We start from the raw sequence: 16,111 nt of genomic DNA, 5'->3' as shown, positions 1-16,111 counted from the left end.
GTTGGTTGTTGGTAACCGTAGTTGTTGTTACTCTTTTGTCAAGTTGTTGTACGATTACGCTGCGAACTTGTTCGAAAAGCTTTGGCGGCACTTGAAACAGAGGCAAACAACATAATCAAAAGTGGGAGACAGCCGCCTCAAGAGGTGTGAAGTGTGTAACACTTTCAAAAGGGATTAAGCAGATCGAAGCTGGCCAGAATCAGCTTCAATTTTGCCGCATTCCAAAGCTTTAATGGAGCTTAATTAATATGAAGACTTTGGTGAGATTGGTGTAATAACGAGAAATTTGTATTATAATGGATTCTCTACATTCTCCAAGTTTCATATCAATCAGATATGATTTCATATCACTCAGCTTGCTTTAAATATGGTACCATACGATCTAATAACCTCAGTATTGACTAGAATTCCAATCTTGTTTCGTATATTTTACTCTCCTAATACAACTAACTTATTTGGATTAAAGTGAGCACTTACCAGGGTCTGATGTATCTAGGGCAGGTGGCTGCTGTGACAGTGGACCGGGAGTACTACCAGCGCCCGGCGATCGGGCGTCATCGTTCATTGCGCCGCCGTAGGACAGCGATGAGCTCGGCGGCCGCTGCAAGTGAAGAATAAATCACACAAAATGAATAAGTAAATTCAATCCGGAAAAGGGTATGGTTGGGGATAGGGAGAGGGGTGCGTTAGCTGATTGTTAGAATTGATTACAAATTGGTTATAAATGTCGCTTTAAATTGACACGCCTGGCCATTAAATGCGCCAGACGATACAGCCATGGCCAATGCCAAAGGCAGACTTTGTCAGCCCCGTCTTGTCCGGATTCTTCCGCCTCCTGGCCCGGCTATAACTCCCCCCTCTCTCCCGCGGACTGTCTGCACGACTGTCAAGTTGTCAAAAGTGCCATGGCCTGGCCATATTGTGGACAAACAAATGTTCGAGATTGTCGTGGCCTAGGCCTAGAGCAAAATACAAAACCAAACCAAACTGAGCCAAAACGAAACGAAACGAAACGACAAGCGGGCAGACAACTTCGTGTGCAGAAATAAATATAGCTAGATATACACGTATATTGTATATATAAGTTATCAAATTAATATGCAGCGACTGGCTCTGGCGATCTGACCGTCTTCTAACTAGGAGTAGAATCGACTCGTCTCCATCTCCATCTCCATCATCATCAACATCGTCATCGGCAATGGACAACAGGCCAGCGACAACGATGGCATATTAAACGCGGCTAAAACAAAATAAGCAGGCGCAAGGTAAGGAAAGAAATGACAGCGGGGAAAAACTTATGCAGAAACCAAAAATGTCAACGTACCAGGTATTTTTCAGCGATCGAAATCGATCGAAGAGCAATTTAAATTCTGCTAATAACGAAAATACACAAAGCGGTTCGCATTAATTTCATGCACGTGCAAGCTACAATTTTTAGCCATAAAATTATTATTTTCCCAAGCTCGTAAAAATTCTTGACTTTCGAATACAATGAAATATACGCATTTTGTCGCATTTGTGATTCATTTCGAATTCGGGGCACATATTGCTTGTGTTTTCGCTAAATATTTGTTAAATCGCATATTAATAGCGCCCTGCTATAGACAATTTGTGGTTTGTTTGCTTTATATAATTGTTATTGCCGAATATTTAATATTTAATAGATAGCTCCGGAGAGCAATGAACTTTTGTGGGATTAGCTTTAACCGTAGGTTGAAGGAAAATAATATATAGCTTAAGTTAGATTAGACGACTTGGCCAAGTTCCAGGGGACGGCTGGTTCCTGCTTTTTTGCCTGCTTTCCATTTCAAACACACTCGCAGCCGCAAATCTATTAATAATTAGACAACGCCGTCTGCATTTTAAACACTCCTAGCCAATCCAATCCGATTCGATCCAAACCCATCCCTCCACTTTATGAGCCATAAGGTGTCTCTTGATAGTCGCATAAACAATTTCCACCATAAACGGACGCGATAAAACCGCTGGTACCGCCTGCAATTGTAGCAATTGTCGTTGCTTTTATGGCTTATAAACAAAGACAAAGCACAACAACTTTGGACTGACCGCCGGCCAAAATGGAACTATTTAATTAGCCAGCCGAAATCAAATGAAATGAAATGGCCATAAAAAACAGAGCGCCCGGCTAAGAGAGCAAAACAACAACTTTCCCATACAGAGGCGGTGAAATTTGATAGGCTTGATGGTCTGGGCCAAGTCTTCTGGACTGGCTCGCATCTTTCACACTTGCCGCACACTTTGCCCAGGGTTCTGTTTCATTTTTTCAATATTATTTTTTTTGGCGGCCCGGGTCCTGTGAAGGTGGCTCCAATTACTGGGAGCTGAGAGCTTCGGAACACCGCCGAGTGTTGGCCAAAATGCCTGGCGTGCTCCTTGAAGAGGATCCGGCCAATCGATGCGTGCTTTAATTACATTTTCAATTAGCCGAGGGCCCGCTCCACAAATTAAGCTATCGAATTCCTTTCGCATGTCCTGCGACAATTATTAACAAATATCGGTTTTTATTCAAATGATGAGCGTCCATGCTGGGGACTGCTTTTAATATTAATGAAAGCGAAACGAGGGGGTTCACCCATCTAACCCCAAACCCAATTCCATTTCCACGTCACGTAATGCTCCCTCATCGTGAAAAGTTTTTTTTTTCGGGGCGGAGCGGCCCTTTGGGTGCATTAAAATGATCAAGAAACAATTTTCGTTTACCTGCCGGAGCTAAATTATTTATTTAATGCCCTCTCCGACCGCTCGTCTTGCTAAATTTTTGATGATATCTGGAGTGGAGTAGCGACAATTGGGCGAACGCAAGTGTAGATGGGCAACCGAGACAACAACCGCAAATTTCTAGGGCCAAGTGAGTCATAAAAAAAGTTACGACCAGAGCCATCAAAGTTTACACTGAGAACAGGGCGATGTTGAATTTGTTTTGTTTTGCCTAATAAAAGACCCAGTGTCTACCAAAAACATATTTGCTGTTTTAAGAAATAGCAGTACCATGTGCCACTAACCATCTTCGATTGTTCACAGTGCATCACACAAATGGCTGAAGTATAGAATAACTTTGCTCAATTGTTTTGGGCTTCGCTCACTTCATTACGCTGGCGAGAAGTTTGACTTGCGGTCAGTCTGAGAACTTTCCAAGTGACTTGGCTAAGTCGGCTCAGCTGCGGCAGATAATTGCCGGCGGAATGAGGGGAATGGGCAGGCGTCGAACAAATATCGACGCGTGTCGTGCTGCGTTCCACCCAAAAGTCAAAACATGCAATTTCCATAGAGCCCTGTAATTTGGTAAAATCTCTGTCACAGCTCCTGGCCGGTTGGTTAATCACTACAATCAACAGCTTCGGGACGCTGCCCTCTCGAACTCGAGTCCCATCGAAAACTAAAGCAAAACAATCAAATTACGGTTCGTAACTCAGTTTTCGGTGCGTGGGAAGTTTTCCCTTTCGCAGTGGGCGTGGCACACGCAGAGATTTCCCTCCCTTCTTCATACTGGCCGTAATTGCCCGACGGCGTATATCCTGCAATTGACATACGGGAGTGGGTTCTCGGGGGTAAGTCTAAGCCTAACCCGCGGCTGAAATCCCAATCCCAGTCTGAGTTTGGGTCTGGGATTAGGCCTTTGCCTCGGGCTCATTTCACAATTTAAATTACAAACTGCATCTAAGCTGGGAAAGGGACAGGTATTAGTTAAAAAAAACTGCAATAATCATACACAGAAAACGAACTGCGTTTTAAAAGTGATAATTAATCTTGTACTGTACAATTTCGATTACTTTTGGTAATAATTTTCCTCTGTGCAGATAGTCCTGTAATTTTGTTTGATTTTGTTTGCCGAACGCCCTGCCAAGTGGACGTGAAACATATTTTTTCTATTTGTTGGCAAACACGCAGGAACAAATTTTCTCCCCCATCGGATGAGCATATCCTTAGAGCAAATAATTAAATCCTTTTTACACGGCCGCTGCGAATGAAAGTTTTTCCGTGCGGTTTCTGGTTTCGCAGGATTTTCGGTGAGATGGGAAGCGCTCGATGTGGAAAAGTGAGTGGCAGCGAGTGGAAGTTGAGCCCAAACCCCAAGCACAGACCCAGTCCCAGTCCCAATCCTCGGAACAATCCCTCCTGGCTGTTTGTTTTGATGGATTTGCCGTTGTTGTTCTGGGGCAACAAAAGCTTTTGTTTGTCTGTTTGTGTCATGTTTGTTGTTTTGGTTTAGGTTTTGGTTTTAGCCACAAGGCCCTCCAGCCCGGAATTCTCTCGGTCTGAAGACTCTTTGGCGTTGGGTTTCTGTTAGCAGGCTGCTTAATTAACGGTATATAACCACCCCAACCCTTTGCCTAAGTGTGTGTGAGCGAGTGTGTGCCACTTGAGCAGCAGCTGCTCCACCCTTTTCCACTTTTCCCCCCTTGTTATCCCCGCCCCTTTTCGCCGGTTTTTCCCTGTTTTCAGGCCAACCACCCAATGCTCCCCTTTTGCGCTGTTGCCACCTTTTGTGTATTTAATTGCGCGCATGGCATTTAATTGTTTTTCAAATTTGCTCAAGCTGTAAAATGTGTGTTCATGTGTGTGAGCCATTTTGTTTGGGGGGTTGAATTTTTAATTAAAGCCGGTGGAGGTGCAAAACTCCTTGGAACAGCCCGAACAATTCAATATGGCTGCCTGAAATCGTTCGCCCCCTTTGGCAGCCATCACTTTTGGCAGGCAAATTGCTTTACTAAGAATTTTCCACAAATGAATGAATGGATGTGCAAGTGTGAGTGTTTGTGCGGGGTATAATTTCAATCAAATGGCAAGTTAATTACACACAATTATTGTGTACACTCAGACAGACAAAAGGCTTAAAGTTTGTTCAAGTTTGCTTGAAGTTTATTGAAATTAAAGGCGCTAAGCTCTCGGGAAAAGTCTTCACCTCATCATCACATTTATTTATTTCTTTATTCACACAATAATTCCATATTAATCAGCGCCTAAGTCATCGGCTATCAGTATTTTAATTAAACACCAATAATTACGCACATTTCAGGCCGACTGCTATCATATCTTCAGAATTCGAACACACATCCGCAGGCAATGACAAATTAATTTTCCAGTTAAATTCCAGCTCGAGTGGAAACATTTTAATTTCATGTCGAAACACTTGACATAATTAAACTAAACCGGAGAACAGCAAGTCGACTATTTTAGATACAAGCACGGCAAATTACTCATACGACGTGTTGCAGCTCCCTTGTGACCATTATCTAACCAAGAATCTTGACTTCCCATGCTGTTGTCCGCTATCAGCAGCCAACGAAAGCCAAACCCAAACCCGAACCCAAAAGAACAATAAAACATGAGCGAGAATGGAGAATGAATGCCTAAAGTACAGGTCTGTGATTAAATATTTATAGGCTGATAACAGCCAAATTGAAGCACTGGCTGACGTAGCTATAAAAAAAAAGAAATTTGGAAATCTTGTGCAAACAATGAAATTAGTATTTTGATAATAAAAATTCAGAAGCTACCTGAAAAACTACTCTGCTTCCCGAAGAAGTTGGGAATATAAGTAAGGTAAAATAATAAATAGATAAGGCAGCGGTGGCGCGCAATTGTGACTCTATCAAACTTATCATTTGTTTGCCTTTGCTATTATGTTACACAAACAGTGGAAACGTTGAGACAGCAGGCCCCGAAAAAAGGTAAAAAAACACTATAAATAAATAGGAAAATACATAGGTATCCCCCAAGGAGGAAAGGCCCAGCGGAAATGGAGCAAATGGAGCTGCACGCGATTTTGCATTTCGCACAGATCGGATTTATCTGCTCCACAAATCTCGCAGCTATCAATTTGAACTTTTCGCTCACACAGCCCCAGATTAACCAGTCGGAGAAAAAAGGAAAAAAAAAATGGGAAAAAATGTCGGAGAGATGGGGCCTCCAGAACTTTGGACTCTAGTTTTCCTTATTTTTTCCTCTTTTAATTTGCACTTGAGTGCATTTCTCGCTGCGGCTGCCATGCAAATAAGATAATTATTCAAATGGCATGTTTCACACAATTCCAACACAAATTCCTGGGGATGCAATCGGCAGGGAGGGAAATCACGAAAGGCAATGGAATCATTTTCTTGCCGGCAAAAGATATCAAGATAGCGACATGCAAATGCTGCAATGATCGCGAGAAATAGATTTGCATAAGAGGCTTGCAGACTGGCTTGCATGTGAGAACATTAATCGTGTAATTAATTTGATGCATGTGTATGCAAAGTAATTTCATGTAAACTGTCACGCCCCCTCTCCCCTTTGTCCACTCTGTTTTCCCCATTTTTACCCGACTCCCCACCTTTTTTTTTATTTTTCTTCGTGGCGTGCTAAAAAGTCTCCCGGGACGAAAATCCAGCGGAAAGACAACGACATCGGGTACCAAACCAATACCCAAAACCCAAAAGCCAAGACCCCAGACAGTGTCAAATAGATTCCGCTGGCCGATAGAGACGACAACCTGGCCCAGAGATTAGCCAAGACATCGGTCCGGGCCAGCAGGATCCCGATTCCGATTCGCAGTACGATTCCGATCCCAAATCGGACACTTCGTGGACGTTTCCCTGTCAGCAGACTAACGCAAATCCCAGCTACAACGACGCTCGTATTCGAGACCCAAACATTTTCATTTCGCAAGCGGGGAGATTTCATAGATTGCATTTTGCAAGTGCCCCAAGGTGTTGGCCAACTTATCGCCTCGCCGGCTTGTTCCTTTTGGCCCGGCCGATAAGCTGACAGCTGAAATTAGCCCGACTAGAGGAAACATGCCCAGAGACGAGGCATTACAAGGATTTGTCGCTGTCTGGCGAGTCATGCCTCAAAAAAATGCCATTGCCAGTGGTTGTGGTGCTGGTGGAATGGGCGGGGTTGTACGGCATGGTATATGGTATGCCATGCCCTCTGGAAGCCCAAAAGTGTCGAGTCACCTCGACGGGCAGCATAATACGAAATTCATACAGTATTATTGATATGAACACACTGATAAATGGCCCAGAGTGACTCAAATGTAGATCAAAGATTCGCGCGAGCTACGCATTCCAAATAAACCATCCCGTTCCCTGTTTGCCCCTTTCAAATAGGAGAGTATTACACTGAGAAAAACTAAGTTGAGAGAATTGAAAATTATAGTCCACTATTCAATATAGTAATGAATGAAAGTAGTTTAACTGTTGAATCACACACTATGATAGGTTTGTTAGCTGTTCATAATTTAATTTTCAATGTAACTAGTTTATGGATCAATTTTGTACACCGATTTCCCTCAGTGCCATGAAATCCTCATCTGAATGCGATCTGAACACTCTTGTTTTGAATTTTAGCCCAGTCATCTTTGCCGCGAACTTCAGCACGGCGCTTTTGAGTTCTGTGTATTATTTCATTCTTTTTTCCCCCTTTTTAGAGACAGTCTTTTGAATAGAGGGGCGGTCGAGTCTTTAAAAGCCTGGCCTGGCCAAAAGTGTCGCATCATGGCCAGCGCGAGCAGCAGACTGGAAGACGACGTCGCCATGGCCATGACGAGGCACAAGTTCCGCCTCCCGACTCCCAGAGCAACATTCCCATTCGCAGTCCCACTCCCATATTTCCCCCGAAAACCCGCTGCCTGTGCCTCTCCAGAAATAAGTAAGAGTACTTAAGGTTGAATCATGCCGGCCACTGCCAAATCAATTAGACCTGGTCGTGAGCCTCACTTTTTGGCCATTACTCGCCGCTTTGTCAGCTCCGCAGAGGGCCATAAAAATTAGAAAATTTGATTATTGCAACACGAAGCGTTGCCCGAGATTCACTTTGGTTCAAGTCAGAGTAGGTGGAGTAGTATTTCGGAAGTGGATTGGAATGGCGACCTGGTAGGCAGGACGTCCCACTGGGCCGGGCCATTTGCATATTATCATTTGGGGGGCAAAAGATGCTCTGGCTAAAAATTTCATTACCCAAACCCTCGAACCCGGACAACCGAAAAAAGCACAGTCTAACGGTAGCGATGAGTTTAAATGAGTTTATTACATCTTTTGGCGCCTTTTACAGCATTTAGCCGGGCATGTTTGGTAAAAACTTTTCCCGACCGACCAAAAGGGGTGTGCGATAATGAAATTTCCATAGATTTGCATAAACCGAGAGCCCCCAAGCGACTCGAGTCAGTCAGCAGAGTCAGCAGTCAGCCAGTGAGGCAGTGAGGCAGTCAGGAGGAGATGCCCTAAATTAGATAATGTCTAAATTGGATTTAAAACACGCATTTTGCGGGTTTCCAACCAACACCCATTGAAGACCCATCGAGACAACATCAAAATATCATTAGAAGCCAGTGCTTTTTTTTTTGCTTTTCTGCTGTCTGGGCATTTGAAGGGTTGCTCTCTCTGATTTGTATGCAAATGTTTTGGCTGGCTGGCATGAAATTTGATTTTCCATTTGGTGGAAAAACAGGTGCCAGACACTCGCCCTCTCTTTCGCTCACTGTGCCACTAAGCCGATTATAAAGCGTAATTAAATTACGCTGGAAAATCATATGGCGGTGATGAAGTAAAGTGCAGAAATGTATCAATTATTTAAAGGGGGTCTATTTTTAGCAAGCTAAAATGTGCTAAAAGTTTAAATAGTTTCATCTCGACAAATTGCTGCAAATTATTTAATGCATTCGTTTTTTTTTTTTTTTTTATTTTCAAACCGCTTTCTAAGCAATATATTAGTTGGGTGACATTTCTTGAGTTCTCTGGATGACCGTGGTTTTTTATCGCTGAACTTTGGCCAGGTTAATAAATCCTGGTGCTACCCACATTGTCATTACGTCATTTGCATGCACATATACGCAAAGTCATTGGGGCAGCCATTATACAAAAAAAAAGGCACACTAATATACACTTGGACAAGTTCATAAACTTTCGTTTCATTCTGCCCCAAAGGTCTGGCCGTATTATTGTTGTTTTTACCTTTGTTTTTAGTGTGGAGATTGCGTGGCATTTTTCGCATATTTCTGCTGCACATTTCGTGCAAAACTTAATTATATTAACTGAGTTATTTGCGGCATTTGGCGCGCTCTGCGACTCCAGCTCCTCGGCCCTCTAGAGTATGGTGTATGTAGTATACATATGTATATGTATATGTACATGCTGCAGGTGTTGTTGAACGACAAAAATTATGACAACTTAACTTGACTAACTGGTGTGGCTGTGCAACCGAGGGGGAGCTAGTTGTTCGCACCTAAATGGCCAGAATGACGGGCCAAGAAGGACGGACTGACAAACTGACGGACTGGCCAACTGACGGGCAATCAACAACATAATTAAAGACAACAAATGCCCATGTCTCCTGATCTTTTCCTCTCCTTTCAGTTGTTTTTCTTTGCGTTTGCGATCCTCCAGACGCTGCTGGTATCTTTTGGTATGCAACGAGTTGCAATTAAAAATCAATAAAATGCGTGATTTTTGCAATTTCTGCGCTTGCCATTGCAATTTGTAATTGCCATAATTAAAATGTTGACCAGACCGAAGAGCCCCTTTCTCTGCCTCTGCCTCTTTCTCTTTCTCTTAATAAAATTTTCACCTACCGAAACGTGATGGTAACTGGCAGGAGTCAGATGGCAATGAGATGCAATTAAATGCGTTTTCAAACAATTTCACTTTGGACTCGGGACGGGCACTGTTGGACTGACTGCTTTTGGACTGAACGAGGGTTGTGTGTGCGGAAACCACCCCGAAAACCCTGACAAAATCAGGCAATCAATCACAGGACCGCCGCATAACTCACCCTCGTCTACGGTCTTTTCGGTTAGGGGGCGCAACAAATCGGATTAACTCCGCCAGACTGTACCGAAATCCACGCAGGCGCATTCTCGAAGGATGTTCAGGATGAGATTCGAGTTCTGATTTTGATTCCGAATCCTCAGCTCTATATCTATTGCTGTCCCTCTCCCACCGGCGACTCTACCTCGCAGGGGGTAGCTCATACATATATCTCAAACAATTAACTTCTTTGGTAGAGGTTTTTTCGCCGTTCTGCGGGGCGTGTCCGGCCATCCCTAAAAAACTAGATTTCTAAAGAATCGAAAAAACGAGCAATCAACTGTGAGATCGAAAAGATCTCGCTTCCAGCTGCGTTTGTTGATCGTTAGCCAACACTGGGCACATCAGGGGCAGAAAAGCGAGTGGCAAGGGGATCACGTGGTCGTGTCAGTTGCCTGTCAAAATAATCATTATCGATGGTCCACCGCCGATAAGGAAGAGATCACGATGCGAGGATCACTGTGGGCTGTAGATTGGCGATTGCAGCAGGGAGATTGAGGTGGTAAAGGTTGTCAGACAGCGATTTGACTTTGGACGGGTTCTAACTAACCCTGACCTTTTTGAGGAAAGGTTTAGATTATTAATCTTTAAGTTTAATTGCTTGAAAGGAGAAAGTAAGTCGGCACTAGAGCTAACATATCTGCCAGTAATGGTAATGTAGATATCTAAAGTGAATATTTGTATACGCTTATTTTCTAATTCATTTCGAAATTTCAGCGAGATAAGACTTAAGTTGGAAGCTTAGTGTAAGTGGGTTCTTTCTATTGCCTACATCCCTCTCGCTCGCACTCGCTCGGCCCACAGTCAATTGAAATTCTACGCATTCCAACAAACAACAAACAAATGCAGGCACACAGATAGACACACAGACACATGCACAGACAGTTGCATATATAGAATTCTCAATTGCTTTCGCATCATTACGTCTGCGAACAATTTATTTTTATAAAAGCGAAGCGACCGCCGCCAGTCCGAAGTTGGCGTCATCATCACGATGATCACCATGCATTTTCCCCGTGCTGCATTTTCCCTGTGCCGCATTTTCCCGCTTGCCGCATGCCGCTTCCCAGCGCTCTCAGCGAAGCGTTCACGTTCGAAAGTGCAGAGGCGCTGGGGAAGGAAAAGTGGGAAAATTGAAGGAAAATACTGAGGCATGAAAGCGGCGTAAAGAAATCAAATAAATTTTATTGTATAAAAGCAGCAACAAACCCAAGCAAAACAATCATTGAGCCAGCTAGGCTGTAAATAGTTTACAGTTCTCTCTGCGGTTCCTCACACTTTTCCTTTTCCTTTGCCCGCGCTGCAATCGATCGCAAAATTTCCCCCACTTTTCCGCGCTCTTTCGGTTTTTATTCCCTTTTTTTCTTTTTTCCTATGCTTTTTCTTTTTGAATTGTAAACAATTCTGTTGGCGGCTGGCGGCCACATCATCATCATCATCATCAGCCAGGCGGCCTAGCTAAATGGGTGTTGAGTGCAAAGTGTTTGTATTGCCACAGATTGCCCCCGAAGTCACCGCTGTAGCCCCTCTATATGCCCCGATATATATCGCCCCATCGATCCCCATTCTGTGGCGAATGCAATATGGTCGATCGCGATCCCGATTCTGCATCTTCATCTGCACCAGCATCTGTATCTGTATCTGAATCCGTATCGGAATCTCTGCCACGACCGTGTTAAGTGCTCGATAATTTTCGAGTGCATAGTTCTTCAACTTGGGCGATTTGTCTCCTCAATTTAACGCTATTTTCTTTACGTTAGTAAAATTTATTTATTTTTAGGGATATTACCGAGCTCTTGCAAATTGGTTAGCTAATTATCACTTTCCACCTTGATCATTAAAAACTGGGTTGGTTTGATAAATAATGTATTTTTTGCATACTTTTGTTTCTGTTTAATTAGCGTTTAAATTATTTTTGTTGTGGATTGCTAGACCGTTTTTCTGTTTGAATTCCGTGAGTTTTGTTTGTTGCAAACTTAGGATCGATCGCCTGGCGTTCGGTTCCTTATTTTATTATTATTATTTATCGATTCTTTTCGGGTCGCAGCGGGAGATGCATCTTTTGTGCCGATGTGGCTGCTGCTTCTTGATCGCTTTGTGTGTCTTTTTAATTTTATGTCTGGCCTTGTGCCTTTCCGGGGAGGGGAGGGGCGGGGCAAGCGGAGTTTTTGGAGCTGACACTAAAAATACAATTTTAAAATACGAAATACGAAAATTCGAAATCGATGTGAAGCCAGAAAGAAATCATACAAAGGCCATGGCCAAAAGCCTGAAGTAAGAAAAAAAGCAGTCAGCTCTTTTTGAGATTTTTCATAATTTTTGCGCTGACCACAAAAAGGCTGCAACAACATATACCATACGGCAACGACCACCATGTTAACGACTTTGGGCTCAGACTCCGGCCTCATCATCATCATCATCATCATCTCGGTTGGGCTGGGCACCCTGCAGCCCCCATCCCCTCCCACCCTTCTCTACATTGTGTGCCGGATCGTTTCCTTAACGTAATGTTAAAGTTTCATTTTCGTTGCCTGCTCAGTGATACCAAAACCAAAGGGCAGGAACCGAAATGAGACTTTGTCCAGGAAACCGGCGAACCTCGCCGAGCTGCAACAAATGAGTTTCTTTTTTTGGCCTGTTTTTTGCATTTGTATTTCACTTTTTGCTGCACCCCTCTGATGATTTTTGAATTGATTTGTGTTGTTAAATATTAAATTCTTATAAGTCATTTGCACTCGGCGCTGGTCTGCGAGCTTGGAGCCCCGGAGCCCACGGGCCTGGGATCTTTGTGTGGCTCCAAAATGACAGACAAGACGGTACGGTGCGGTCCGCGCCCCTTTGTACCGCCCGATTCCCCCCGATGTGCCCACATATATCATTTACACTCGGCCAAGTTGGCGAGCGAGCTGGCAATTGGAAACGGAATCGAATTCGAATCCAAGACCCGACTCAGTCAGACATTCAGTCAGTTCACAGCGGTCGGTCGGCCAAAAATGGCAACGGGGCAGCCTCTCAGATATATAGTCGTACGTTCGTATATATGTTCGTATGATTCCCCAACCGATGCCCCCACTTCTTGTTGTTGTTTCATTTGGGGAGGGGCCGCTAGGTGGGGAGCCTGCTGGCTCAAACAGAAATTATATTTTCAAGGTGTTCTCCTGCACATTGCTGGGTGCCTTAATTTTCTCGTATTTTTATAATTTTAATTAACATTGCTGGGGCGCCTACAGATTGCAATTCGATTTTAACACAGTCGGAGCGTTGAACACAGTCATGCTTCGTTATGACGAACGCATTAAGTGTGTATATGGTGGAATATTGCTGATAATTGACACAAGTTTTCTTTTTTTTCTTGGCTCAATATGTGTGAAATAAATAAATTGTTCAATTTTAAAACAGTGCAGTTTAAGCAATGAGAACTGTGGCATTTCTACTCTTTGTGTCTCTGAATTCATATGTATGATATGAAGCTGTCGTTTTATTGCCATTTTATAGCATTTTATTAATTTTTCTCGCAGCACGGAGACAGACTTTCTTCGGCTTTCTTGGCGAAGGGAAGGGGAAATGTTCGAAAGAAAGAGACATTCAATAAACACTCACGCAGTGCACAAAATGGACTTTAAACAAGTGCCACATGAAGTCGGGAAATTTATATGGAGAGCTTTAAGTAAGTCTCTTCAGCTGCTGTTGTTGTTGTAGCCAGCTTCTTTCTTCCGCAGCCTGCGTCTTTCTTCTGGTTCCTCGGCAGCTCGTTTCGGTTGCATTCATTACAAGCGAGCCAAAGGTTAACATGCAACGAGCGAACGAACGGCAAGCTGCAACAACAACTGCAACAACTGCAGCAGCAGCAACACTGCAACAACATCAGTAACAGCACAACAGCAACAACTGCTAAAAAGCTTAAATTTCACAACACGCTTCGGGAGACAGACAAACAAACACACAGCATCAACGTTCGTCGTCGTCGTCTCTCAACTTTTGCGTTTGAGCATTTAAGTGCCAATTAATAACAATTTTTATGAACCGAAGAAATAGTTGACAACACGGCATGGCTTCTCTGCTCCTCCCCTCTCCTCTCGTCACCAGTCTTCAGTCGCCTCTTCTCGTCTCGTCTCTGCGATGAGCGTTGCATGCAACAAGCAACATGCAACATGCAGCGTCTTCGTCTGGCCGACCAGCCAAACCTCGTTTGAAAACACATAATATTGTACACTTTATGAACAATTATTATATAAGTTTTATTAGCTGTGCGAGAGACGAAGCAGCAGAACCGCGCGAGACTCTTTAATTAATTTGTGATTTTTCTGCATCAGAAGCTGAAGTTGCAGCAGCAGCAACTAAGCTGACAGCAAGTTATGATACTTTATAAGTTGCAGCATTAGCAGCATCTTGGCTACCAGCAGAACTAGAATTATTAAAGACAGACGATGGCAAGACAAGTGGCACTTAAAGCTGCTTTTACAGGAAATATGGCCTAAACTGTATCGGAAATTGATGTTGCTGCTTTGCACAAAATAGAAGTATAAGTATATTGCCTTAAAATAACCTTTAGGTACACCAGATAGGCAGATACTTAGTAGCAAAGTTTGGCTTCAAAGCCATTTATTTAAATAGCAAATACCTATAAATAACTCTCAACTAATGCTCTTACACTAAAGAATGCTCAAGAATATAATTAAAATACAAAAACAGTAGCATTAAATCGGCCATTACCACCAGCTACTTCAGATGGCACAACAGGAACATTGGGAGAGTAGGAAAACCCACCCGAATCGGCCATTGCATTAGAGGCCATTTATGCCGGCTTATTGACAGGACCAAAAGTCCTTCGAAGGAAACCCAATAAGCATACGAAAGCAGAGCGAGACAGGCTGACTTTGAAACATTTGGCGACATTAATATGATTTAATGCGTTAATTAGCGCCCGGCAAACAGAAGGAACAACAACATCGCCGAGGGTGCGAAACCAGCAACTTGAGAGCATCTGACGCAAAGTGTTGCCCGCGCTTTTTTCCACCCAGAAAAGTATGCTATCTGCCCCGCTCCGAGAATTCCCCAAATCCCCGAAGCGGATTAGTGAGAGCGCAGGCATTCAAGCAGGAAAAGCAGGCGGGAGAGGCGGGAAAAGCTGGTGTCTGACTGGTAAAAACGGGGAGTGAATATTCAGCGCCCCGTGTGCATTGCGTAATTGACGTCAATTTTGTTTTCGCACCGCGCATACCAAAGAAAAGCAACAGCCCACATCCCAGTAGCCCACACAAAAAAAAAAACAACAAGGAAGAACACCTAAGAGGGTTTTTGAGTGGGTGGTTTTCCCTGCTCGGCAGCCGCCCAAGGGGAAATCCAATACGCGACCGAGAAAATAATTTGCCAAAATATAGAAATTGTGTCGCCGTGCAGAAATATGCAGCGATATTGAAAACTTGAGGCCGGGCCAATAAACAGGAGCTACGACAATTTCCCATTTCCATTGAGGGTGGCGGGTGGCATCATATTTCATTTATTAGCAGCGAGCGTGGAAGGCATTTTTATTTATGCCCCCCCATAATGCCGGGCATATGTGGCCCAAATGGGAATTGTCTTGGCGGATAAGCAGCCCGAGCACTCAGAGAACTCTCAGGGAAATGTTCACGGAGAGCTGGAGACAAGGGCAGAGAATTCGAATTCTCAGTTCTGAGTACTTGGCAAGTAAAAGTAGCTTAGAGATTTACGCGGCATTAGTTCCATTGAAATTTCTGTTAAGCTGCACTTAGCAGCCCTCCAAATCTTTTGGCTAATTAAAGTTTGAGTTAAATGTGTACACTACCCTCTTCTAACAAAATTATTACTTTAAAATAGTTATACTATAAATAAGGCAATTTATCAAAGGACTGTCTAGGTATAACAAATCGAGAAAATAGGCCAGGACAAAAAAATAAACAAAGGAGTCGGGTTTCGTGGCACGTGCGCTATTATATATGCAATAAATTATTTCTGGCTAGTTCCTTGCTGCCCCCGCGGAAGCCTGGCCACTGCGGAATTTGCTAAGCTGCCTGCAAATTATAGAAAATCCCCCGCAAAGACGCCGAGATGTGGGGATAAAGAAAAATCCAATGTAAGCAATAAGCAGGAACACCATTATCTAATGCTCGGCGCGCCATTCAGGCATAAAGCCGAACCCCACTCCAGAACTCCGGGGATTTCCTCGTGGAAAACTTCTTAGGCCCGAAAATAGTGCGCAGGAAATAAAGCACAAAAAGGCAATAAAAATTTGCTGCCCCCACGAAAATAAGTTTGGGCCGACTATTTTGTAGATGTTGGCCGCA

The 16,111-nt window shown here is 43.6% G+C and overlaps 1 protein-coding gene across 2 annotated transcripts in view; it reads right to left on the bottom strand.

The window, feature by feature from the left end:
- Nucleotides 1-16,111, bottom strand: part of LOC6606944 (homeobox protein homothorax) — a 102,004-nt gene that overhangs the window by 49,549 nt on the left and 36,344 nt on the right. For both annotated transcript variants that reach the window (XM_002031702.2, XM_032722038.1), the window contains exon 7: nt 478-601. In XM_002031702.2, the coding sequence (XP_002031738.1) occupies nt 478-601 (124 nt within the window). The remainder of the gene's footprint in view (nt 1-477; nt 602-16,111) is intronic.

The sequence above is a fragment of the Drosophila sechellia genome, chromosome 3R (genome assembly GCF_004382195.2).
Source record: "Drosophila sechellia strain sech25 chromosome 3R, ASM438219v1, whole genome shotgun sequence".
NCBI lineage: Eukaryota > Metazoa > Arthropoda > Insecta > Diptera > Drosophilidae > Drosophila > Drosophila sechellia.
Note: the sequence above shows the minus strand (reverse complement) of the source record. Positions and strands in the feature narration are given on the sequence as shown.